The sequence below is a fragment of the Canis lupus genome, chromosome 4 (genome assembly GCF_011100685.1).
Source record: "Canis lupus familiaris isolate Mischka breed German Shepherd chromosome 4, alternate assembly UU_Cfam_GSD_1.0, whole genome shotgun sequence".
Taxonomy (NCBI): Eukaryota; Metazoa; Chordata; class Mammalia; order Carnivora; family Canidae; genus Canis; species Canis lupus.
In genome coordinates, this window is record NC_049225.1 from 36,887,172 (window position 1) to 36,912,738 (window position 25,567).

General features: G+C 46.3%; 1 protein-coding gene across 1 annotated transcript; it reads left to right on the top strand.

The window, feature by feature from the left end:
* Positions 1 to 2,878: 2,878 nt before the first annotated feature.
* Positions 2,879 to 23,577, top strand: LMAN2 (lectin, mannose binding 2). Its single transcript, NM_001003258.2, is given in 8 exon segments — positions 2,879 to 3,103; positions 3,276 to 3,394; positions 15,672 to 15,789; positions 17,055 to 17,134; positions 17,315 to 17,476; positions 17,574 to 17,688; positions 21,080 to 21,199; positions 22,892 to 23,577. Coding segments are annotated over 8 exon segments (1,071 nt in total). The 5' UTR covers positions 2,879 to 2,907; the 3' UTR covers positions 23,053 to 23,577.
* Positions 23,578 to 25,567: the final 1,990 nt, after the last annotated feature.

Here is a 25,567-nt window from a genome sequence, read left to right on the forward strand (position 1 = left end):
ACTTTCATACACGGCATGCACCCACTACAGGACTTGTGTTTTACCTTAAGTATGGGCTTACTGCCCTCAAGTCACTCCCCGCCCTGCTTTGAGCCCCTCTTCTGTTTTCTATCCTCTCTCCTACTGTCCTTTTCAGGCTGTGACTTGAACCCTTCAGTGGCAGAAACTGACTCTTCACCACAAATTCATGTCCTCTTCCTCTGAGCACATGGTTAAACTACTTTCCCAGGCTCACTTGCAGTCAGGTGTGGCCTTATGACTAGTCCCATCAATTAAATTATGAATGAAATGTGTGCCATTTCTGGGCCACGACTTTTATATAATATATGACCTCCACATTGTCTCTTTTACCCTTAGCTGGCTGAATGTAGAAGAGTGAGGGATTGTGAAGCCACAGGAGGAAGGAGACAGGAGCTTTGTATTAGGGCCCTGTGACAGACTCTGACCTCCAGTAAGGTCATCTCCTCCTCTCCTCACCTTTCCACCATGGATGCCAATTTCAGCTCTGACCATTACCCCGGCCAACCCTGGGACTTCCCATTTTCTCTTAGTCCTTATCAGGTTTTCTCCTCTCCAAGAGAGCGGTAGGGTACCTCCAGCCCTCAAAACACTGCTCTCGACTGCTCTCTCCCAGGCTTCCCACAGGGAGATATCAAGTACTGATATCTAGTTGTTCTGTGGGACATCTGATGCCCCTTCCCTCTGGAGACTTCCCTGGCTTAGGTCTTGGTATCTCTCATCTGGTCATAATGACCTTCTATTCAGTCTCCCCATCTTGGGAGGGTAACCCCCCTCCAATATCTTCTCACCATAGCCAAAGAAATCCATGCTGGTCACTCCCATGCTTAAAACCATCCCATTGCTTTCTGGAAAAAGGCCATGTTCCTTAGCTGGAAATTGAAGGCCCTTTAAGTTCTGGCCTCAGCTACACTCTCCCTCCCCTCAGCCATTCCGAACTGCTTTCATCCCATATGCTCTCAGGCATCCCTCTGGGTCCTTACATCTCCTGTTCCCTCTGCTGATAATGCCTTTCCCCTTGCTGGGAAACTCCTACTCATTCTTCATGACCCAATTCTAGGTTCTGGAACAAATATTCATATTTTTACTAATTACTTATTAATCACCTCCTTTGTGCCAAGTGAGGTTCTTAGATGCTGGGGTTTCAGAGGTGACCCTAACTGAAAAATATCCCAGCCTTCCTCCAGGTCTAGTGGAATGTACATATTCTTGTTTGTATAGATATAAATCTCTGGAAGGGAATACTCTTTGAGAGGGGAGTGGCAGGGGACTTTTGTTGTATTATATGTCTGTATTACATATAAGACTATTACTTTAATAAGCTACTTAAAGACAGGTGATCCAGAAAAGATGTCTCAGCACTTATTCTTGAATATGTTCATTCATTCAAAAGGGCAGCTTCTTGAAATAAAGGAGCAATAAATGACACTCCCTCTCCACTGTAACAGGGGTTATTTACTCAAATAGCTAAAGGGGCCAAGCAGGTGCTATCATTTGGCCAGCAGGGAGGCTAGGTCAGCAGAGGAAGGCTTTTGCGGGGCCTAGTGGGGTTGGACCTTCAGGATTTTCCCGAAAACCTAGAAATTTGGATTTCTGATAAGTCTGTCGGTTTGAAAATACCAAGGGGCGCCTGGGTGGCTCAGTCGGATAAGCGGCTGCCTTCCGCTGGGGTCACGATCCTGGGATGGAGCTCCAAATCTGGCTCCCTGCTGAGCGAGGAGCCCGTTTCTCCCTCTCCCTCTGCCCCGCGCTCCGCTCCGCATGTGCGCATGTGTGCGCGTGCACTCTGGCTCTCTCTTAAGTAAATAAAATCTTTTTTGGGGGCAGCCCGGGTGGCTCAGCGGTTTAGCGCCGCCTTCAGCCCACAGAGAGGCAGAGACACAGGCAGAGGGAGAAGCAGGCTCCATGCAGGGAGTCTTACGTGGGACTCGATCCAGGGTCTCCAGGATCACGCCCTGGGCTGAAGGCGGCGCTAAACCGCTGCGCCACCCTGGCTGCCCAAGCAAATAAAATCTTTAAAACATTTAAAAATATATAAATATTGTATTTAAATCGTTGTATTGAAATAGCACGAGCAGGTAAAACAGAACTCTATACGGCTGTGGGCCAGCAGATTTTGACCTCTGGTCCACAGGCCGCTTTCCTGGACCATTCGTGGCTGCTGCAGGTGCAGTGGGCAGCACTCAAACAGTTTGAATGCGGATGGGTCCCAACTGGTGTCCCGGGACAGGACCCGGGTCTGCTCCTCCTGATTAAACCCGACTGATTCGGGAGTAGTGTAAGCCCTCAACTGGGAATTCTACATCTCCAAGGGCATGAAGCCAGGAGAGAGGTAGGGCCAGTGACGGCGGCTTCGGACAGGCCAGCCAGGCCACTCAGTGCATACGAGGGTCGCGGGAGTTAGAATTCAGGCCTCTGCCTTCCATTCTGCATTCTTTCCCCCAAGACTGGGAAACGTTACTCCAAGGAGGTCGTTACAGTCTTCGTCTACCCAGCCCGCGCGAAAAGCCCCCCTCAAAACTACAAGTCCCAGCATGCCTCGCTTCGCAGACGACCTCCGGGCTGCCCCTAGTCAAACCATCCCTCTGTTTCTCATTGGCTCACAAGCCTAACGTGCTGTTCCATGATTGGTTGCATCTCTTGTCGGTCGTAAGAACTCCTTGCTGAGGCTGGCCGGTGGGTTCCTCGGAGCTGCCAAGGAAATGGAACAGTACTTGACCAGATCGAGGGGCTGCTCAGTAAATAAAGCCATCTTCCCTTCGGCCGCGAAGCTTTGCTTTTTTAGCTTTCCGGTGACACTAGGGTTGAAGGGTTTCCGGCCGGAGGACATTAGATGGGACACCCGGAAGGCGGAAGTCCTAGGGCGGAAGTGGCCGAGAGGAACGGAGAATGGCGGCGGAAGGCTGGATTTGGCGCTGGGGCTGGGGCCGGCGGTGCCTGGGGAGGCCTGGGCTTCCCGGCCCCGGCCCTGGCCCCGCTACACCTCTATTTCTTCTCCTGTTGCTGGGGCCGGTTGTTGCTGATATAACTGACGGTAACAGTGAACACCTCAAGCGGGAGCATTCGCTTATCAAGCCCTACCAAGGTGAGGCCTGGGGTGGGAATGAGTGCAGCGAGGGCGAGGCTGGACAGGGTTGGGCGAAGGGATTTCCTTTCCCCTGAGCGAAGCACCTCAGTCAGTGGGTTTCCTGCCTCTGGCAAGGCCGGTCCCGGCGTGGCCTCTCACCGCGCCTGTCTACGCCCGTCTCTGCCTGCAGGGGTCGGTTCCAGCTCCATGCCCCTCTGGGACTTTCAAGGCAGCACTATACTCACGAGCCAGTACGTGCGTTTGACCCCGGATGAGCGCAGCAAAGAGGGCTCTATCTGGAACCACCAGGTGAGTGGCTCCCAGGACGCTAGGTGTACCCTGAGTAGCCGCTACTCCCAGTCTCCACAGCACCCACACACCTGAGCTCGGTTTGAAGGCTTGCGCCCTCCACCCCTCCCCCTAAGGTTTTCATCTTGGGAACTCTCACCAGTAACTTGAAGCGACTTTGAAGTTACTGTGTGTCAGGAGCTGCTCCTGACCCTTCACACCTTTCTCATTTAGTTTCTTCGAAAGCCATGTGAAGTAAGCGATGTTATCTCCGCTTTACGAACGAAGCTAAGGCTCAGTTGAAAGTGCCTTACTCAAAGTCACATAGCTGATAAACAGTGGAGCTCTCAGGCTGTGTGCATTGAACTCTCAATAATGGGGTAGATGGAACAGATGGAATCTTTATTGGATATTTTGTGTGTGTTAAGCGCTGATCACAAAATGCCCTATTGCATTTAATTTTCAAAAGGCTGTTTGAACTAGATCGCTGTCATGGCTTTATGCAGAGCTAACACAGACAGTGAATGGTATAAACGGCATTTAAATTTTGATCTGTCTGATATCTAAGCCCAGCAATTTACTTTCTTCACGTGCCCCCCTCCCTCCCCCTGGACAGTGGAGGAGTCCCTTAGAAATACTTGCAGACTTAGTCCACTTCCCCAGTGCTTCACTGAGGGTCTTGTCATCACTGGTATAGAGGAGCTGGACTTGTTGGCAGTTTTATTTTTGTGACCTTTACTCCAGAGGTTAGGGAGCCTCAGGCGTCACTAGCATGTCATACATGACCAGTGGCCAAGATCAGGTGCTACATAGACTCCACACTGAGGAAGTCAAGGTCCGGAAAGGAGTGAAAGAGAACTAATTTTGGGCTGGGTCACAGCGTGGGGCAGAAACTGCTCCTACTCTAGCCTGCCTGATAACATTACTTTCTGTGAGCTTAAGCTGTTGGCCACTGTCCTAGTTTTCTCCATCACCCTGGTCCATTCTGGATGGCTTCCCCATTTAGTTCTGGGAGCCCACACTGTCCTTATGTTGCCTCAGCTGCCTGTCTCTTCTGCTCCTTCTCTCCTTTCTGCTAGGGGCATCTGGGTTACTTTCTTCAGCTTTCACTCTCATCCTCAGAGCTTGGGGTCACCTGTAAAGGGACAAATAAGCATCATGTCTACACAGTCTGGCTTCTGGCATCTCTGTTAATAATGGTGGTTTTGTTCCAGCCTCTCTGGCTGCCTTCTTGCCTCAGGACCTTTGCCTTTGTTGTTCCCTCTGTCTGGGACACTGCCTCCTGGCTCTTCATGCTTGCTTAGTTCTTTCTCGTCTGGTGTGTCTCTGCTTGAGAGCCACCCACTCAGTATTTCATTAACAACTTTATCTCCAAGTCACATCCTGTCACATTATTCTGTCTTAGGCCTTTCAGATAAATTTTTAAAATTATAATGTGTTACTTTTTTTTTAAATTTTGTTTATTTATTCATGATAGACAGAGAGAGAGAGAGAGAGAGGCAGAGACACAGGCAGAGGGAGAAGCAGGCTCCATGCACCGGGAGCCCGATGTGGGATTCGATCCTGGGTCTCCAGGACCGCACCCTGGGCCAAAGGCAGGCGCCAAACCGCTGCGCCACCCAGGGATCCCTAATGTGTTACATTTTTTATGGAAGTGAGTTTGGTATGGCATTGATTTTATTACTTTTTAAATAAGGTACATATAGTGCTGGAACTTTTAGAAATTGGTTCAGCTACAAGTTAATTATGGTTGTAGGTAGCTGTTGGTCAGCATTGTCAGTGGCATGGTGATGCTGAAAGAATTCTGAAATTTTCAGTCTGGGATATAATTATCTTCCTTCTCCCATGTCTCCATTCACTTCTAGAGACTTTCCTATTTGGCCCTGCAGATATTCTTGAAAGGGTTGGAGTGTTTCCTGTAATTTTTTTTTGTTGTTGTTTTTGTTTTTTGTTTTTTGTTTTTTTTTGGAGAATTTATTTACTTTAGAGAGAGGGGGAGAGAGAGAGAGAGTGCACAAGAGAGCACCAGCAAGGGGAGAGGGAGAAGCAGATTCCTGCTGATCAGGGAGCCAGACATGGGGCTCCATTCCAGGATCCTGGAATCACGACCTGTGTGGAAGGTAGATGCTTAACCATCTGAGCCACCCAGGCACCTCTGTTTCCTGTAATTCCTGAAAGAAATTTCTTGGAACTCAGAATTTTCTGCCTAGTGTTTCCCCAAGAACCATCTCTTTATTGGACTTAAGAGGTGCTTTCTGTACTTCTCTTTGTCCCCCATCACTCTGGGACGGGCACTGAATTAGCAAGCATTCCTAAGCACCTGCTGTTGACTGAGCAAAGAATACGTAGCTTCTGCTGTTTGGGGGTTGAGCAGTCCAGACCAAGGAGTGGCCCCAAGGTGACTGGAACTCCCAAGAGTCTGATGGCTGGAGCACAGGAGAGTTGGAAGCCCAAGGGGCTAATTGGGCCCCATCTTGAGGAGCCTTGTGTGGAAGCTGCAGAATGGCATTTAAGCTTCTTTGGCTGATGTACTATCTGAAAGTATATACCCTCTTGCCCTTTTTAAAAATTGATATCCAAAATTGCTTTTCTTAAGTTTAAATGTTTGCAAAGGATGTAGTTTCCAGTGTATTTTAAATATTGCCATTCTGGGGGTCCCTGGATGTCTCAGCGGTTAAGCATCTGCCTTTGGCCCAGGACGTGGTCCTGGAGTCCCGGGATCAAGTCCCACAACGGCTCCCTGCATGGAGCCTGCTTCTCTCTCTGCCTGTGTCTCTGCCTCTCTCTCTGTGTGTGTCTCTCATGAATAAATAACTTTATTTTTTTTATGAATAAATTAAATCTTTTTTAAAAATTGCCATTTTATTTTTTAAAAGATTTTATTATGTATGTATGTATTGAGAGAGAGCGTGTGCCCCCCTTCCCCCGCCCCGTGGAGGGAGGGGCAAAGGGGGAGGGAGAGAGAGGATCTTCAGCAAATTCCAAGCTGAGCAGCAGACTCCAAGCTGAGCAGGGAGTACGACCTTGGACCTTGAGATCATGACCAGAGCTGAGTTGAAATCAAGAGTTGGACACTCAACTGACTGAGCCCCCAAATATTGCCATTTTTAAATGAAACTATTCAGTACTCTTCAGTATATTCGGTGGAATCTAAATATTTCAATTTGATATCCACTGTATGTTTTAAACACTATGAATCAACCCAAATTATATATCAGTTTATTTTTTATTGAATTAGAATTTTCATTTCATCCCACACAGAATTTTGTCCTATGCAGCATATATAATGCTTGAAAGTCTCTTATTGATTAACTTCTCTTATTTCTCTGCAATTAAAATAAATGTAATACTTTAAACCTCTTAACTTTGTTGGGATCTTGAAACTAAGTTTTACCAGTTTTAGGGGGGAATATTATAATTATTAATATACAACTGGTCAAAATAAATGCATTACACAATTTTTTGATAATTATTTTATTTTTTAATATTTTGTTTATTTATGAGAGTCACAGAGACTGAGTCAGAGACATAGGCAAAGGGAGAAACAGGCTCCTTGCGGGGAGCCCAACGCTGGACTCAGTCCTAGGACCCTGGGATCACAACCTGAATCAAAGACAGACACTCAACCACTAGGCCACTCAGGCATCCTGATAATTATTTTAAAATAAAAATTTATTGATAAACATCCCAATAAGCTGTTGTCCCCCTATCCCTATCTGGATGGCTATTATTATCAGAATGAGACAGGCCTCAGAACCACTTCTGCTTTTTGTTTTTATAGATGTAATGCTGACAATGTGTGTTCACTTAGATAGTAGATGGAGATGTAGGGAGTTTTGTTATAGCAGGGCTACTCAATATTTTAAATTTCTTAAGGTTTAAAAACCCAAAATCACGTAGTGATCTTTCATCAAAATGTTTCATGATGACTGTTGGATTAGCTTTGCCTTCCAGCTGTTTTGAGCAAAGACCTGGAAGCCACTAACTGTAAAATGCTTTATGATTGCCATGTGGTTCTGATTTAGTTCGCCCCAGGACGGGCCAGAGCATTAAGATTATTGAGCTTCCCAAAGGGCTCGGCTTTGCAGTAAGGATGGAAAACCATGGCCATGTCATGTTCTGCCTCCAAAAGCAACTTCTAAATCACTTTCAGCTGGTACCTCACCTGCACCTGCTTAAATTCTTTGAGAGGTTTTATATTGTCTCTCTCTCTTGCTATTTCCCTCCACCGATCTGCAGTCTTCAATCTGCTATATGCAGAGACTTTTAAAGCCTGGGTAGTCCTGTAGGAATCCGTTTCCAGGTTTCAACTGAAGTGTACTCTTTCCTGAAACTCCTTTCCCTATAAACATATGAGGGGCAGGAGGGTAGGTAGGTGTTCCTTTCTCATCTCCGTGGTCACAGATGCCCTTATGCTTGGAAGGCACACCTTGTACCAGCGTGGGGGGTCTTATCTCAGTGTGTTCTCCCCAGGTGCAGAAAACTCCTGGGCACCAAGACTATTTGAAATCTGGTTTCTGGGCTGATTTTTGTAGAGGTGAGATTATTTAAGTTTTTTCAAAGATATAAGGGCTTTTCTAGTTATTAAAAATTTATTAATATCTAGTTTGATTTTATCATGGTCAAAGAATATAATCTATTCTTTCTATCCTTGGAAGTCTTTTGAGTCTTGCAAATGGTCAGATTTTTGGAAAAATTTCTTTGTATGTCTGCAAAGAATGTGGATTCTCAGCAGGTTGAAGTATAGTGCTGTTTAGGTCCTTGGTCAGATTTGCTGACTATGTTCAAATATCTATATTCTTCCTGACATTTTCGCTTGTTTTTATCAACTGCTGAGAGAGGTATGTTAAAATTGGTTTCTGGATTTGTTTTTATTTTTGTAATCCTGTCAGTTTCTGCTTTATAGATTTTGAGGCCAAAATTTTCCTGGCAAATGAAATCTTTTGTTCATTAAGAAATGGTCATTAGGAAAAAAAAAAAAAAAAGAAATGGTCATTAGAAAGTCCCCTTTTATTTTTATTTATTTATTTATTTTTTTTATTTATTCATGATAGGCACACAGTGAGAGAGAGAAAGGCAGAGACATAGGCAGAGGGAGAAGCAAGCTCCATGCACCGGGAGCCTGACGTGGGATTCGATCCCGGATCTCCAGGATCACGCCCTGGGCCAAAGGCAGGCGCCAAACCGCTGCGCCACCCAGGGATCCCGAAAGTCCCCTTTTAAACTTTCTTATTGGTATAGCTGCACAAGCTTGCTTGCTTATTTATTTAATTTATTTATTACAAGCTTGCTTTTGGTTAGCATTTGCATGTTGTATCTTTTTCTGCCCTTTTCCTTTTTTCCCACTTCTTTATGTTTTAAGAGTTGTATTTTGTAAACATATAGTTAGGCTTTCAGGGGATTATTGGTTTATTTTTATTGTGGTAAAACACAAAATTTGTCATTTTAATCTTTTTGCCCTACTTCTAAGTCATTTAATTTATGAAAACTTTCTCTTCAGTAGGATACTCATTAGCATTTAAATGGTGTTTAAAAATGTAATGGCTATCTACAAAAATTGATTATTTATGTATCTGCACATCCAAAAAAACCCACATTTTTTATTATAAATGTACATAAACATAAAATTTACCATCTTAACCATTTTAAGTGTATAGTTGAGTGGTGGTAAGTACATTCACCTTGGAAAACCATTACCAACGTCTATCTTCAGAATTTTCCTATCTTCCTAAACAAATTCGGTACTCTTTAAACAGTGACTTTATTCCTTGGTCCCCACAGCCCCTGGTAAGCAATATTCTACTTCCTGTCTCAATTTGACTCTTTTAGGGACCTCATTTAATGAAATCATAGAATAATTGTATGTTTGGCTTATTTCAATGAGCATAGCTCAAGGTTCATGTTGTAGCATGTATCAGTACTTCATTCCTTTTTATGGCTGAATAATTGTTCCTGTGTGTGTTCACTACATTTTGTTAGTACATTTACTTGTTAGATGGTTGGGTTGTTTCTACCTTTTGGCTGTTGTGAGTAATGCTGCTATGAACATGGGTGTACGTGAGTGTTTGGGTCCTTGCTTTTAGTTATTTTGAGTATATACCTAGGAAGTGGAAATGCTGGGTCATATGGTATTCGATGTTTAATTTTTTTTTTTTTTTTAAGATTTTATTCATTTGAGAGAGAGAGAAAGAATGTATCAGGGGACGGGGGCAGAAGGAGAAGCAAGCTTGCAGATGAGCAGGGAGCTCCCAGATGAGCATCCCCTTAGAGTGCTTGATCCCAGGACCCCAGGATCATGACCCAAGCCAAAGGCAGATGCTTAACTGACTGAGCCACCCAGGCAGCCCATGTTTAACTTTTTGAGAGCCACTAAACTGTTCTCCGTAGCAACTACACCATTTTACATTCCCACCAGCAATGCATGATGGTTCCAATTTCTCCACATTCTTGCCAACACTTTTTTTTTTTTTAACTTTTATTTATTTATGATAGGCACACAGTGAGAGAGAGAGAGGCAGAGACATAGGCAGAGGGAGAAGCGGGCTCCATGCACCAGGAGCCCAACGTGGGATTCGATCCCGGGTCTCCAGGTTCGCGCCGTGGGCCAAAGGCAGGCGCCAAACCGCTGTGCCACCCAGGGATCCCCGCTTGCCAACACTTTAAAAAATTTTTTTTAATTTTATTTTTTTTAAGTTTATTCATTTCTTTAAGTAATTTCAGCACCTGGTGTGAAGCTTGAACTCATGACCTGGAGGTCAAGAGTCACAGGCTCTACCCACTGAGCCAGCCAGATCCTTGCTAACTCTTGTTATATTCCTTTTTTTTTTTTTTTTCTCTAATAATAGACATCTATACTAATGGGTGTGAGGGAGTATCTTGTGGTTTTGATATGCATTTCTCTAATGACATTGAGCATTTTTCATGTGCTAATTGGCCATTTATCTTCTTCCTTGGAAAAATGGTGAAGTCCTTTGCTCATTTTGAAATTTTCTTTTTTTATTGCAGTTGTATATTCTGGAGACACTACTTCTTTATGAGACACATGATTTGGAAATATTTTCTCCCATTTTGTGGTTTGTCCTTTTGTTCTCTCCGTGTTTTTGATGTGCAGGAATTTTTTATTTTGATGAAATTCACTTTATTTTTTTGTTGTCTGTGCTCTGGAGTCCTGTCCAAGAAACTTGCTGAATTCAGTGTTGTGAAGAAATTCCCTGTGTTTTATTCTTTTTAATTATTTTTTTATTTGTTATTTTTATTTTGTTTATTTATTAAAAAATTTTATTTATTTATTCATGAGAGACACACAGAGAGAGATCGGCAGAGACACAGGCAGAGGGAGAAGCAGGCCCCATGCAGGGAGCCCAATGCGGGACTTGATCCCGGGACTCCAGGATCATGCCCTGGGCCGAAGGCAGATGCCAAACCGCTGAGCCACCCAGGGATCCCCTCTTTTTAATTTTTTTTTTTTTTTTTAAATTTTTTTTTTTTAATTTTTATTTATTTATGATAGTCACACACAGATAGAGAGAGAGAGGCAGAGACACAGGCAGAGGGAGAAGCAGGCTCCATGCACCGGGAGCCCGATGTGGGATTCGATCCCGGGTCTCCAGGATCGCGCCCTGGGCCAAAGGCAGGCGCCAAACCGCTGCGCCACCCAGGGATCCCTTTTTTTTTTAAATTTTTTTTTTTAATTTTTATCTTTTTAATTTTTTAAAAAAATATTTTATTTATTTATTCATGAGAGAGAGGGGGGGTGGTGCAGAGCCACAGGCAGAGGGAGGAGCAGTCTCCATGCAGAGAGCCAGAGAGAGAGAGAGAAAAACAGGCAGAGGGAGGAGCAGTCTCCATGCAGGGAGCCAGAGAGAGAGAGAGAAAAACAGGCAGAGGGAGGAGCAGTCTCCATGCAGGGAACCAGAGAGAGAGAGAGAGAGAGAGAGAGAGAGAGAGAGAGAGAAACAGGCAGAGGGAGGAACAGTCTCCATGCAGGGAGCCTGCTGTGGGACTTGATCCCAGGACCCCAGGATCACTCCCTGGGCTGAAGGCAGGCGCTCAACCACTGAGCCACCCAGTTGTCCCTTTATTTACTTTTTTTTTTTTTAAGGTTTTATTTATTTATTCATGAGAGACACAGAGAGAAAGAGAGTCAGAGACACAGGCAGAGTGAGAAGCAGGCTCCATGCAGGGAGCCGCACATGGGACTCGATCCTGGGTCTCCAGGATCAGGCCCTGGGCTGAAGGCGGTGCTAAACTGCTGAGCCACCCGGGCTGCCTTTTATTTACTTTTTAAATTAAATTTATTTTGAGATAATTATAAATTCGTCTATAGTTGTAAAAAATAATACAGAGAGATCTTATGTAGGCTTATTAGTATATAGTCTTCCACATTTAGTATAATTATGATGTGGGTTTTTTTGTTTGTTTGTTTTTTTAAGATTTTATGTATTTATTCATTAGAGACACAGAGACATAGCAGAGGGAGAAGCAGGCTCCATGCAGGAAGCCCAATGTGGGACTTGATGCTGGGACTCCAAGATCAAGACCTGGGCCAAGGCAGGCGCTAAACCACTGAGCCACCCAGGCATTTCCTGTTTGTTTTTTGTTTTAAGATTTATTTATTTATCAGAGAGAGTGGGAGAGAAAAGGAGAGGGACAGAGAGAGGAGAGAGTCTTAAAGCAGACTCCTCACTGAGCGCAGAGTCCGACACAGGGCTCAACCTCACCACACTGAGGCCACAACCCAAGTTGAAACCAAGAGTTGGACTCCTAACTGACTGAGCCACCAGGGTGACCCGGATTTGGGTTATACCTTCTTTTTTTATTTTCTATTTGTATTGCTTACTCTCTGTTCATTTTTCTCTGTGGTCTTCTTTTGGATTGGTTAATTTTTATCTTATTTTTAGTCTTCTGCTGGCTTGAAAGTTCTTTGCTTCCTGATTTTTAGTGGTTACTCTGGAGTTTAAGACAAACAGCCATATTTTACCAAAGTCTAATGATAATGTGTACCTTCTTCTTGGACAATGCAAGGATCTTGAACTACTTTAATTACCCCATTGTTGTCACTTACTTTATTCTTTTCTCTTTTTTTAAAGAGTTTATTTATTCATGAGAGACACAGAGAGAGACAGAGATGTAGGCAGAGGGAGAAGCAGGCTCCTTGCTGAGCAGGGAACCCGACGCCAGGCTTGACCTTAGGATCATGACCTGAACTGAGGACAGAAGTCAGCTTAACCAACTGAGCCAGGCACCCTGCAGTCAAATATTTATTTAGATTTTTTACTCCCACATTTACTGTATTGGTTGCTCTATGTTCCTTCCTGAATCTCTGACTTTACACCTGGATCTGGATAATTTTCCTTCTCTGATGAATGAAACTTTTATTTTTTTTTTATTTTTATTTTTTTTAATATTTTATTTATTTATTCGAGAGAGAGAGAGAGAGAGAGAGAGAGAGGCAGGCAGAGACACAGGCAGAGGGAGAAGCAGGCTCCATGCACCGGGAGCCCGACGTGGGATTCGATCCCGGGTCTCCAAGATCGCGCCCTGGGCCAAAGGCAGGCGCCAAACCACTGCGCCACCCAGGGATCCCCTGAATGAAACTTTTAATGTTTTTGTTTATCTAAAAATGTTTTAATTCCACCTTTACTTTTTTTTTTTTAGATTATTTATTTATTTGACAGAAAGGGAGAGAGCGCAAGGGGGTGAGCAGACAGAGGGAAAAACAGGCTGCCCGCTAAGCAGGAAGCCTGATATAGGGCTGATTCCAGGACCCTGGGATTATGACCTTAGCTAAAGGCAGATGCTTGACCAACTGAGCCACCCAAGTGCCCCTTACCTTCATTCCTGAAGGGTACATTTGTTAATTATAGACTCCTATATTGGTTGCTATTTTCTTTTAATAAGAAAATTCTTATTTTTTTTAATGTTTTAATGTAACATTTCTTTTAAATGTTTCATTCTGTTTTTTTTTTTTTTTTTTAAGATTTTATTTATTTGTTCATGAGAGACAGAGAGAGGCAGAGACACAGGCAGAGGGAGAAGCAGGCTCCCCTTGAGCCCGATGTGGGACTCGATCCTTGAACCCCAGGATCAAGCCCTGGGCCGAAAGCAGAAGCAGAACTTAAACCTCTGAACCATCCAGGCATCCCTGTTTCATTCTGTTACTTTCTTGCTCCCAGTATTTCTGTTGAGAAGTTCCTTATCAGGTTAATTGTTCCTTTGGAGATAATCTTATGGGGTTTTTTTTCCCCTCTTGTTGCTCTTAAGGTTTTATTTTTTTCCTCCTTCTTTCCTCCCTTTTTAAAGTGCCTAGGTATGGTTTTCTTTTCTTTTTTTTTTTTTTTTTTTGGTTTTCTTTTCATCTCCTTTGGTTTATAAGATTTAAGATTCTTTGAATAATGTCTTTGAATCAGTTTTAGGTAAGTATGGGGACATCTCTTTAAATATTCCTTTGGTCTCTCACTTCTCATTCTGAAACTCTATATGTATCTTACAGTTTCTCACTCTGTTGCTGACAGTTTTGTATCTACCATTTATTCTCACTTCCTCGGTATTTTTTTTCTGTCTGATTGGCCTTGAGATCACTGGGTTCTCTCTTCATCTGTTTTTTTTTTTTTAATCTTTTTTTTTACAATTTTTATTTATTATTTATGATAGTCACAGAGAGAGAGAGAGAGGCAGAGACATAGGCAGAGGGAGAAGCAGGCTCCATGCACCGGGAGCCCGATGTGGGATTCGATCCCGGGTCTCCAGGATCGCGCCCTGGGCCAAAGGCAGGCCCCAAACCGCTGCGCCACCCAGGGATCCCTCTTCATCTGTTTTTAATCTATTACATTATTCATTTCAGTTATTGTATTTTTTTACATTACATTATTTTCTTATAGTGTGATTATTTAAAATTTCAAGTATTTTCCAAAGTTTTCAGTCTTATATCTCCTTGAATATAGAAAACCAGTTACTTGAAAGTCCAGTGTCTGGAGTTCCCATCAGCCTGCCCCCCCCCCCCCCCCCACCTTGGTTTTTGTTGATAAACTTGTCTTTTGTGTGCCAGATACTGTATTTGTAAGACTGCTTGTCGAAGAATTTCAGGCTTGGGTGAGTCACTTAATATCTTTGATATCTTCAAGTGTCAAGGCTTAACGGATCTACCTTGATCCATTAAAAAGCTGCAATAACCAGATTGTCCTACGAAGATGGGAGGATCTACAGTCCCATTGGTTGTTTGAGAGCATGTGTTTCTTTCCATCCCTGTCTACACTGCTGTTGATGATCTCTTTAATAGTTGCCAATCTGATAAGTCAACAACATCTTGTTTTAGTTTACTTTTCTAATCAGCCTTTGTTTAAACACTTGCTCCCATACCCATCTACAGACTTACAAGTGGATTCTTGTTAAGAGTATGTGTCAACACCTTAGTTTTCATGAGCAGCTTCCTTGGCCAGGCTTTCCCCTTATTGTGGACACTGCTCAGCTCTGCCCCTGGTGCTCCTGAATACTGAGGAGTACCTGACTTTTCTCTTATCACAGTAGCACAGGGACCCCAGAGCATGACCCTTGCAGCCCCCCAGCCCTGGCACTGTCACCGCACTGAAGCTGGACCGGGTCTGTGAGAGGTGGGAGTGTGCTGGCCAAGAGCTTTGGGGTCTAGAGTAATCCAGACCTGGGCTTGAGTCCCTCAGTTTGGAAGGTTGGTTAGAAAGGAGGACAGTGGGGGTAGGAGACCAGAAAAGAGTTGTTGCACTCTGTGTTGAAGGCCTGAAGGTCATGGGAGGCATAGAAAACACAGCACAAGTTTCTGAGTCCCGACAGATCTGGATGTGAATCAGGACCATCCAGTTAACCTGCTGTGGACATTATTTTGTCTCAAGTGGGCTTTTTGTTTTATAAAATATGTGGCTCAGATAGAGGTAGTAATCCTTCCACAAGATTTTGGGACAGGAGCAGTGGGGATAGAGAGCAGACAGGGCTGATAGGTTTGACTAATGTTGAGGAAAGTGAGTCATAAATTGAGAACCTGTGGCCAGGCCCAAGAGAAGACTGGGGCCAGGATGGGCAGTCTGAGCCTCAGGCAGCCTTGGGGGTGTGGCCCCCACCTGGGAGGCCCAGCAGCCTTCTCCCTTCCTGCTGAGAACGCCAGAGGTGGTGGGTAGGGACTCTGTTGGTCCGTGGCCCTTTTGCCCTGCTGTCTGGCCCTGTTCCAAAGAGTGCCAGTCTCAGTGAAGGGAGATGGGCCTGCTCTGGGTCACCTCTAGCTGACAGGATGGGCCAGGGAGTTCTGAGCAGCTCTCTGCTTTCCCTGCAGCCTTGTTTCCTCAAGGACTGGGAGATGCACGTCCACTTTAAAGTCCATGGTACGGGGAAGAAAAATCTCCATGGAGACGGCATTGCCTTGTGGTACACCCGGGACCGCCTTGTGCCAGGTAGGTAGGTGCTTGTATAGGTGGGGACATTCTGCATCCTCCTGTTAGGGCCCTGCTGCTCTTCTTTGGGGGAAACCTGAGACTTCGAGTCTGCTCTGGGGAGTGTTCCTATAGGAAGAGGGATCACTGGATCCTGTAGCTCAATTCTGTGGCCCATTGTGGCCTAGTATTGTACACTAGCCAAGGAGGGGTTTTACCGTGCTACACCCTTTTTTTTTTTTTTTTAATATTTTTTTTATTTATTCATGAGAGATACAGAAACAGGCAGATACATACAGGGAGAAGTAGGCTCCCCATAGGGAGTCCGATGTGGGACTCGATCCCAGGACCCCGGGATCACGACCTGAGCCACCCAGGTGTCCCCCATACCCTTTTTTTTTTTTTTTTAAGATGTATTTATTTATTTTAGAGAGACTGCTTGAGCCAGGGGAAGGGACAAAGGTGGAGAGAGAGAGGAAGCAGAGCTGAGTGCAGAGTCCAATGCAGGGCTCGATCCCAGGCCCCTGAGATGACGACCTGAGCCAACTCCTAAGAATTAGATGCTTAACTGACTGTGCCAACCAGGTGCCCTGCCTTTTCTTTTCTCTTCTTTTCTTTTCTTTTCTTTTCTTTCTTTCGTTTCGTTTCTTTTCTTTCTTCTTTCTTTTCTTTTCTTTTCTTTTCTTTTCTTTTCTTTTCTTTTCTTTTCTTTTCTTTTTTTTCTCTTTCCTTCTTATTTATTCATGAGAGACACAGAGAGAGAGACAGAGGGAGAAGCAGGCTCCATGCAGGGAGCCCAATGTGGGACTTGATCCTGGGACTCCAGGATCACGCCCTGAGCCAAAGACAGGTGCTCAACTGCTGAACCACCCCGGCATCCCTCTACCATTTTTTAAAAAGCAAAAACAAGGAAGACTGTGTGACTGAGACCATATGTGTCTGCAAAGCCTGAAATGTTTCCTTGACAGAAAGTTGCCGACCCGACCCCTGGGTTAGAGGATAAGGTTTTTGCTGTAGGCGTCTTTTCTGCCCTGTTGTCACCTGATGTGTCCGAGCACACAGCCAGGTGCTATTACCTCAACAGTTCTGGTTTCAGATTCTGAGTCCTCCCTGCTGCACCCCTGACACCTCCCCCTCCCTTAGAAATCCCTTCTCTCTCCTGGGTGAATGACCACAGATTAACTTCTCTTGCCTTCACCTCCTATACTGGTGTTACTTTGTCCTTCAAGTACCCGGGGGACAACTCTGTTATCTTCCATTATGACAGCATCTCCTTCTAATTCCAGGGCCTGTGTTTGGAAGCAAAGACAACTTCCATGGCTTAGCCATCTTCTTGGACACGTATCCCAATGATGAGACCACGGAGGTATGCCTGCTTTCTCCCTCAGATAGGATCGCAACAGCTGAGCAGTTGGCTGGGGGCTCGGGACCAGGACTTCTCCCTGGTCCCAGCACAAAAGGGGCTTCCAGGGACTGGGGTGGTGGGCGCCCCTACTGCCTCCCACAGACTGGGCCAGCCATGGAGTAACTGGTGTCTTCGTCTCAGCGTGTGTTCCCGTACATCTCGGTGATGGTGAACAATGGCTCCCTGTCCTACGACCATAGCAAAGATGGCCGCTGGACGGAGCTGGCAGGCTGCACGGCTGACTTCCGTAACCGTGATCATGATACCTTCCTAGCTGTGCGCTACTCTCGGGGCCGGCTGACGGTGAGCAGGCGGGACGGGGACCAGCTCTGTCTGTGGGGGCTCAGGAAGGTGGGTCTGCTTGGGCCTGATGTGTACTTGACTTGCTGGCTGGCTGCAGGTAATGACTGACCTAGAGGACAAGAATGAGTGGAAGAATTGCATTGACATCACGGGAGTGCGCCTGCCCACTGGTTACTACTTTGGAGCCTCAGCTGGCACTGGTGACCTGTCTGGTGAGTGTCTAGGATGAATAGGGCATTAAGTCTCAGTCTTGACCTTCCCTGATCTGTCGGAAGCTTGTGACCTCATTGATTACTTTCTTTCTTGAACTCCCTTTGTTTGGTTCCACATGCACCTGGGTTTCTGCCACCACTTTCCAGCATCTGGGAATATTGGCACACCTGGGGCTTATTCCATGAACACTCCCTCAGCCATCTTCCCCTCTCTTTAGCAGCGAGGGGGCTTTGAATCCAGATGCAGCAGCATCCCAGATTTCCATCACCAGCTCAGATCTTTACAGACCTACATCACCAACAGCCTGCTCAGCGTCTCTCCCTGGATACCCAACAGGCATTTCAGCCTTCACATGCCCACAGCTGAAGCCCACATCTTGCCACCACGGCATAAATGGCACCTCTATTGCTCTAGTTGTTCAGTCCAAACAGTCTTGGTGTCCTTGTGGTCTCTCTTTTTTCTCTTACACGCTGCCTCTTGTCCTTTGGTGAGTCCTGCTGGCCTTGTTTTGTCAGTGCAGCAGACTACTTCTCTCCCTTCTCTTATTACTTGGCAGGTTTGGGCCATCATCTTTTACACACTTGGATGACTGCATGAACCTCCCACATGGTCCCCTTCTTCCCCACCAGCCCCTGACCATCTATCCCAGCTCAGCAGCCAGAACGAGTTCATTAAAGCTTGAGTGAAATCTCATCACTACTCCTGTCTCCTGCATAGTCAAGGCCCCTGTCTGTCCTAGTAGTGGTCTGCTGAACCCTGTGTGCTACTGCCTCCCCGACCCCATCACCTGTGACTTGTGGCTCCTCCCTTACATCACCCCTAGCTGTTCTTCCGCCACAACAGTGCCCTCCTGCCAGGCTTTTATACCTGTGTCTCACCCTCACCCATGTCTCCTTCAGGTCTTACTCAGATGTCACTTCCACAGTGGGGCCTTCCCTGATTCCCTTATTTATTTATTGTATTTTTATTAAAAAAAATATATATATTTTTAAAGTAAGCACTACACCCAGTGTGGAGCTTGAATTCACAACAAGCTAGAGTCTCAAGCTCTACTAATTGAGCCGGCCAGGTGCCTCTGCTTCCCTTATTTATTCTTTCCTTTTTTTTAGATTTTATTTATTTATTCATGATAGACAGAGAGAGAGAGAGGCAGAGACATAGCAGAGGGAGAAGCAGGCTCCATGCAGGGAGCCCGATGTGGGACTTGATCCTGGGACTTGGGGATCATGCCCTGAGCCAAAGGCAGATGCTCAGCCACTGAGCCATCCAGGCATCCCTGCTTCCCTTATTTAAAATTGCACACACACCAGTCGCCGGTGCACTCCTTAGCACCTTTCTTGGCTTTATTTTTCTTCATAGCCCTTAACTGTCTTGGAATCTACCATATAATTTATTTCATTGTGTCCCCTTCACCAAACTGTAAGTTTCATAAAGGCAGGGCCCACAGTGTGGGCCTACAGTGTGCTCTGTAAGCATTGGGGTGCCGCCAGCCTGTGCAAACTTCACTGGACCACAGGGGTCACTTGATATTGACCATTGGCCATGATCCTCAGAAAGCCTTAAGGCCCTCAGAGGGCACTGGGTACAGGACTAGCTCCTATTGACTAGAAGTGTGAAGGAATGTATAGAATCAAAGGGCTTATTTATCCTCAGGATAGACATTTCCAGGACCTGTACTCCAGCCACTGTTCAGGAGCTTCTCTTTCACTATGGAAATCTCTGGGTCCACTTGGTCCCCAGAGAGTAATTCTTTTGAGGTTTTAGTTTTTAGTATGGATATTTTAATCATATACCTAAAAATGGGTAGAATGGTCCAGTAAGTCCCTTTGCCTTGTTATACAGCTTTAGGGAATCATTACCTGCTTGTTGATGACCTGGTAATCAGGTGCCAGCTGGATGTCAATCTGGTTTCATCAAGGGTTCCACCACAATCTTTCCCCTCAGGTTATCTGGAACTTTACCTGATGGTATTCCAGCCTGTGTTAGAAGAAGGTTCTGGGAACAAAGCCAGATCTGTGGCAGTAGATACTCTCTGAGGCTGTTTGGAGAGGTCCAGTAGAGTGCTAAAGATGGTTGTGTACATAGTAGTGCCTAACCATTAATCAAAGGGTTGTGAATGCAAGCCTCTGCAGCAGACCTCTCCTGGGTAGTCACATGATGCAGTGATCTCTTCCCTTTTATACACCTGACATCATGGGGAGCCTGAGGGGTGAAGGGATTTCCCCACGTTCACAGACCTAGGAAGTGGAGAGCCCTGATGGCAACTGCAGTCTGACTTCAGAGTCAGGACTTGTCCCTGGGCCTCTGGGGCTGTGCTCACAGGGCTGTCAGGTCCCACGTGGCTCTGCCTGACCCAGCGGCCAGGTCCTTGCTCCTTAGGCTCTCTCTTTTCCAGTCTCCAGAGTTCTTTTTTTTTTTTTTTTTTTCCAGAGTTCTTAACATGAGGCTTTTCCTCAGGTTCCAGTTGATTAGCTGAGTCGATACTAGAATCAAGGGACCAGGACTCTCGTCTTGGCTCTGAACCTCCCCATCTCAAAATAGGGTGATCACTTACTGTCAAGCAGAGGTTTCCTTCTGCCCATACTGGTTAGATCTGAGCCTTTCTCAGGTCTCCTTGGGGACAGTCATTGCCCATGTATTGGGACCTGGCCCTCAGCTGGTTGCTGAGTCATTCTTCTGCATTCTCTTCTTGGGTGTCTGATAGGAGTGCCTGGCAGCTGCCTGCCTGCCCCTTGGGAGGATCAGGCTTCTCAACCAGCCATAGAATAATATGCAGGTCCTTTTCTGTACATGCTATCCGCTGGGTATTGTTTTCTGTTTTGTATGTACTTTTTTATTTTCTTGGCATGATAACCAGGCAAGGTAGAGATTATCATCTAGATTTATAAACAAGGAAACTGACTCAGGATTTAGACCCAAGTGATTTTGAGTATAAAACTCATGCTTATTTCTGTCCATTCTGTCTCCTCCCAGGTTTTCTTTTCTTTTCTTTTCTTTTTTTTTTTTTAATATTTATTTATTCATGAAAGAGGCAGGGACATAGGCAGAGGACACAGGCTCCCTGCAGGGAGCCTGATGCAGGACTTGATCCAGGATCCCGGGATCATGACCGGAGTCAAAGGCAGATGCTCAACCACTGAGCCCCATCCTCCTGTGTTTCTTATTGTTGAGTTCTAGAGAGAGATTCCAGGCCCTGGAATACTGCCTGCTGGGGGTGGTTGGAGGTTGCTGGGAAGAAAACAGGCCCCTCAGTAGTAAGGAATAGGGCTCTGCCTGGGGTCCTGGCAACTTTCCCTGACTGGAGCAACAGTCATGCTCTGGGGAGGGGCATGGGCCATGTGCCATAAGGCGGGCTCCACGCCTCTTAAAAGCTAACTCTTGGTCCTGCAGACAATCATGACATCATTTCCATGAAGCTGTTCCAGCTGATGGTAGAACACACGCCTGACGAAGAGAACATTGACTGGACCAAGATTGAGCCCAGTGTCAATTTCCTCAAGTCACCCAAAGGTACATGGTTGAGGCCCATCCTGCCCTGGGTCTGGCATTGGGTGGGGCTTGGCTGAGTGCCTGTGGTCTATTTGCTCTTGCCTAGTCCAGTTGTGGGTGTGGCCTGGGGGAGGGGTCTTGGCTCAGCAATCAGTGCTAATGAGTAGGTATGTGAACACCTGGTGTCTGCTTCTGCCAGTGCTTGGTACTGGGTTAATGGCCAGTAAAGCCAGAGGGGCCAGTTTGTTGGTGTAGGTGGTATGAATGGCCTGGGCAGTAGGTCCCACCATAAGCCAGGGTAACTGATCCTTTAGTTTTCCTCAGCTAGAAAGAAGTAAAGGCAAGATTTGACCTTGAGGTTTATTTTTGTTTGTTTGTTTGTTTGTTTGTTTTGTTTTGTTTTTTTGCAAAACCCCACGCCTGGGATTCTTCCCATGATGCTAATTAGCCCCCAGTCTGTTTTCACAGAACAAGGGCTCTGGCTGAAGTGAAATCCTGTGTGTGTGGACATCCACCCCAAGAGCCCTGATGTCATTCCTGTGGGCCGGAGGGGGTCAGTGAGGAGCCTCTCAGCCTAGCCCAAGGTCACCATGTGGACTGAGCTGGAGTGGAACCCAGCATTTTACATGACATCTCACTTTTTTAAGATTCAAACTGCTTGTAAACATTTCAGGGGCTAAACAGACTCTGCTGTACACTATGTTTTTTGCAACCTTTGATTGAAGGGTTTCTGGCTGCTGAGCGCTTTTGGAAACCTGCTACAGAGCAACCCCATGAGTTTGGCCAGGCAGGGATTAATTCATTTGCAGAGTCTTTGATCCTTTTATTCCTTTAGCAGATGGTTCCACAGCTTCCACTCTCTGCCCAGCCCTGGGCTAGGTGCTGTCCTGGGGCTTAGTCTAGTGACTGAGGCAGAGCCAGGGGGCAGAGGAGGGGAGAGGCTGGTGTTGAGACCAGGTCAGCAGGCCTGCCCTGGTCATGTTGTGTGGGAAAGGAGGATGGAAGTTGGCTCTTGGCTGGCATTCTAGGCCTGGCTGGGAGGAGGCTCGAGCCACCCTCACAGTGAGGAGTGGAGGGTTATGGCTGAGGAGGGAGGCCAAGTGGCAGGAACAGGGCATAAGGACCTGAGTCCTGACCCCAGTCCATTCCCCATAGACTGATGAACTTGAATCCTTTGATTGGGATTCTAGGAGATACCTCATGTATCAGGGCCTCATTCCTGGCAGTTGTTGATGGTGTTAGCAGGCAAAGAAGTGATGTGTCTGGAGCATAAGGACCCGGAGTAGAGACCTGGGTAACCCCCTAGAAGCCATGGAATGCATCCAGGTGTGAGGGCAGTCTTTGGCCAGAGCTGTGTTTCTACAGAGGGAGACCTTGGACCATTGCATGGGGCTGGGGTGGGGTTTGTGAATGCAGATGTTAGGCCTGCCCTGTGCAGACTCAGGCTCTCCTGGGGAGGCCAGGAATCCAGTTTTCACCAGCTTCTTCTAGCAGAGGGCTCCTGGGACTTTGATCCTGGGAAGCTCAATCCTACTGGGATCATCCCTCTGTCCTTTCCCCTGCCCCTCACTGGTACAGCAGGAAACAGCTTCCACCAGTAGGGCTGGCTGTGGCCTGTTACTCTGCTCCGTCCTATTGGACTCTCCTGTCTCCTGGGAGACTTGCCTGACACCTCTGTTTTGCCACCTCAGCTTCCTTTCTCTTCTCCCCCAGACAATGTGGATGACCCGACTGGAAACTTCCGAAGTGGGCCCCTGACCGGGTGGCGGGTGTTCCTGCTGCTGCTGTGTGCACTCTTGGGCATCATCGTGTGCGCTGTGGTGGGGGCCGTAGTGTTTCAGAAGCGGCAGGAGCGGAACAAGCGTTTCTACTGAGTGGCCGGTGCTCTGTTCCAGGGAAGGGCCTAGTTTTGGGCCCCGGCACTAATGTGAACTTTTTTTTACTGGGATTATAAAAGAAAAATAAGATGACCTTATTTCTTAACCGTTTCAAAGAAACAAAAGTATTTTCGTACATTTTGCTTTATGCCCAGCAGGGACAGGCTGCAGGGCTAGGGAATAGGGTTTGGCATCCCCACAGCTGCGGACAAAGGTCCTTGCCTGTTCCCAGCATCTTGGGAGCAGGGAGGAAACTGTGTTTGGAGCTGGGCCCTGGCAGTCAGCTCTTGAACACTGGCAGTCAGCTCTTGAACACTACCACATTGGGGTAAGTGCCTGACGATGTGAGCAGTGATTTTGTTCTGTGCAGCATGTGTTGGTAGAAGAGGAGGCTGACTGGGGAACCTTGGCCTTATTACCCTCTGAGCTTCCCAAGGCCGACCCTCAAGTGTGGCTGGAGGAGCAATTTGGTAGGGCTCAGAATGTGACCATAGGCTAAATAAAATGAAATAACCAACCTCAGCTGTGTGACTGTCCTAAGGGGTTTGCTTTTCCTTTTCTTCAAGTAACCTCCAGGTGGCCAGTGCTTTACAGCTCTCAGCCTCTGCCCCTTGGCCCTGCCACACAGCCCCAGGAGGCAAGTGCCGTGCTCTTGTTCCTAGGTGGGGAAGCACAGCTCTAGGAGGTCAAGTGAAACTTGCCTGGTGGCACATAGCAGGCGGGCTCACTGGGATGGGGCCCTGGGCCATCTCCCATGTGCTCTGAGCCTCTGGGTGGAAGACTCCAGCTAGGGGCGATGTGGGGTGCCACATGGAGGGTGTGACCTAAGCCCAAGTGAACTCTAGGGAACTCTGGCTAAGGGGGCTTCAGGAAGAGCTGGAAGGGATTTGTGGGTGCAGGAGGATAGGCTGGGGTCAGTCAGTATTCCCTTTGGGATGCCTCAAAGGGAGAAAGATGGCACTGGAGGTGGAAGACAGCCAGCAGCTGAAGAGAAAGCACCATCATCTGGCAGCTTTCATGGGTCTGTCCATCCTGGCCATGGCCTGCCTCTGCTCTCCAGACTGCTCTTAGATGTCCCTCACCCTCCCATGGAACAGTGTGTCCTCATCCATTCCAGAACCATCTTCAGCATTTTCCCACTCAAAATAACATTTAAGTCTCCATCTTAAAAAGCAAGAGCAACCCCGTTTTCCTGTCATAACGAGACTTTCTGTAATTCACATTCTTGATTAGATTTTCATAAAAAATGGATAGAAGTGATGAGGTGAAGAGCGAGATGTTACTTTCCTGTCAGTCTTTCACTCTCCTGGACTCCTCATTGATCCACTTTTCACTCTCTTGTCCTTCTCGATATGTCCTCTGCATATGTAATACTTGTCTTTCACAGGTTAGATGTCAAAGGATTGTTTACAAGATCACAGTGACAGAAGTATGAGCTGTGTTTTCTTCTCATGGGGCTGGGAGCTGTAAGAATAGCATGATCTTTATTGAAATATTTTACTGAGCATTTTCTCTCAAGATGGTTTCTTTACTTGAAAATTAGCTAACTTTGAGTGCTTACTATGTGCCAGGCATGGTTCTGAGCAGATGACATGTGTTAACTCATTTTTCTCCACAACACTTAAACCACTTGGACTCTGGAAATCCACTAGGTTGAGTGGCACCTGTCTCACTGACCATCTCCCTCCTTAGGGAGAGCACCTGTGTCCTCACTACACAAAAAGCTGAGGCCTGGGTCTGGAACTCTGGCTGCTACAACCACCGTCATCAGCACCACACTTGCCATACTTGGCTTTTAATTTTGGCCCTGTCTTGGCCTTCCCTGAATTACTGAATTATCAGGCAGATTAGCATCCTGTACTGTATGGCTCTTGCCCTTGGCTGCATATTGGAGTCACCTGGATAATGAAAGTCAATCCTCTGTATTCTCTAGTTTGGGTTTAAGAAGTCAGTAGGGTGTGGGCAAAGGGAGTATATTGGTGGGGTGGGGGGTGGCGGGTGGCGGCAGGGCAATCGCAGTTTTAAAACAACCACACTGGGTGGTTAGAATGAGTTTAGAGGCTTGGGAACCAGCCAGTGTTAGACCAGTGATTTGAAGGCCAATATTGAAGTGGTTGTGGTCTGTTCTTAGCTGTCAGTGTCTCCTTGGCATCTCTTTCAAAGTTCATACCTGGAGGTGCTTCCCTAGAAGGTTAAATGTGTGCTCTCACATACGCTTTTTCTTACATGTGGGATCATGCTGCTGTAATCCACATTTTTGCTGTGTGCATTTAAAAATGAAGTTATTTCAGGTACGCCTGGGTGGCTCAGCGGTTAAGCATCTGCCTTCAGCCCAGAGCGTGATCCTGGAGTCCTAGGATTGAGTCCCACATCGGACTCCCTGCATGGAGCCTGCTTCTCCCTCTGCCTAGGTCTCTCCTCTCTCTCTCTGTGTCTCTCATGAATAAATAAAAATCTTTTTAAAAAAATCAAGTTATTTCATCATACAAAAGTTAAATATAAATGTATCTCC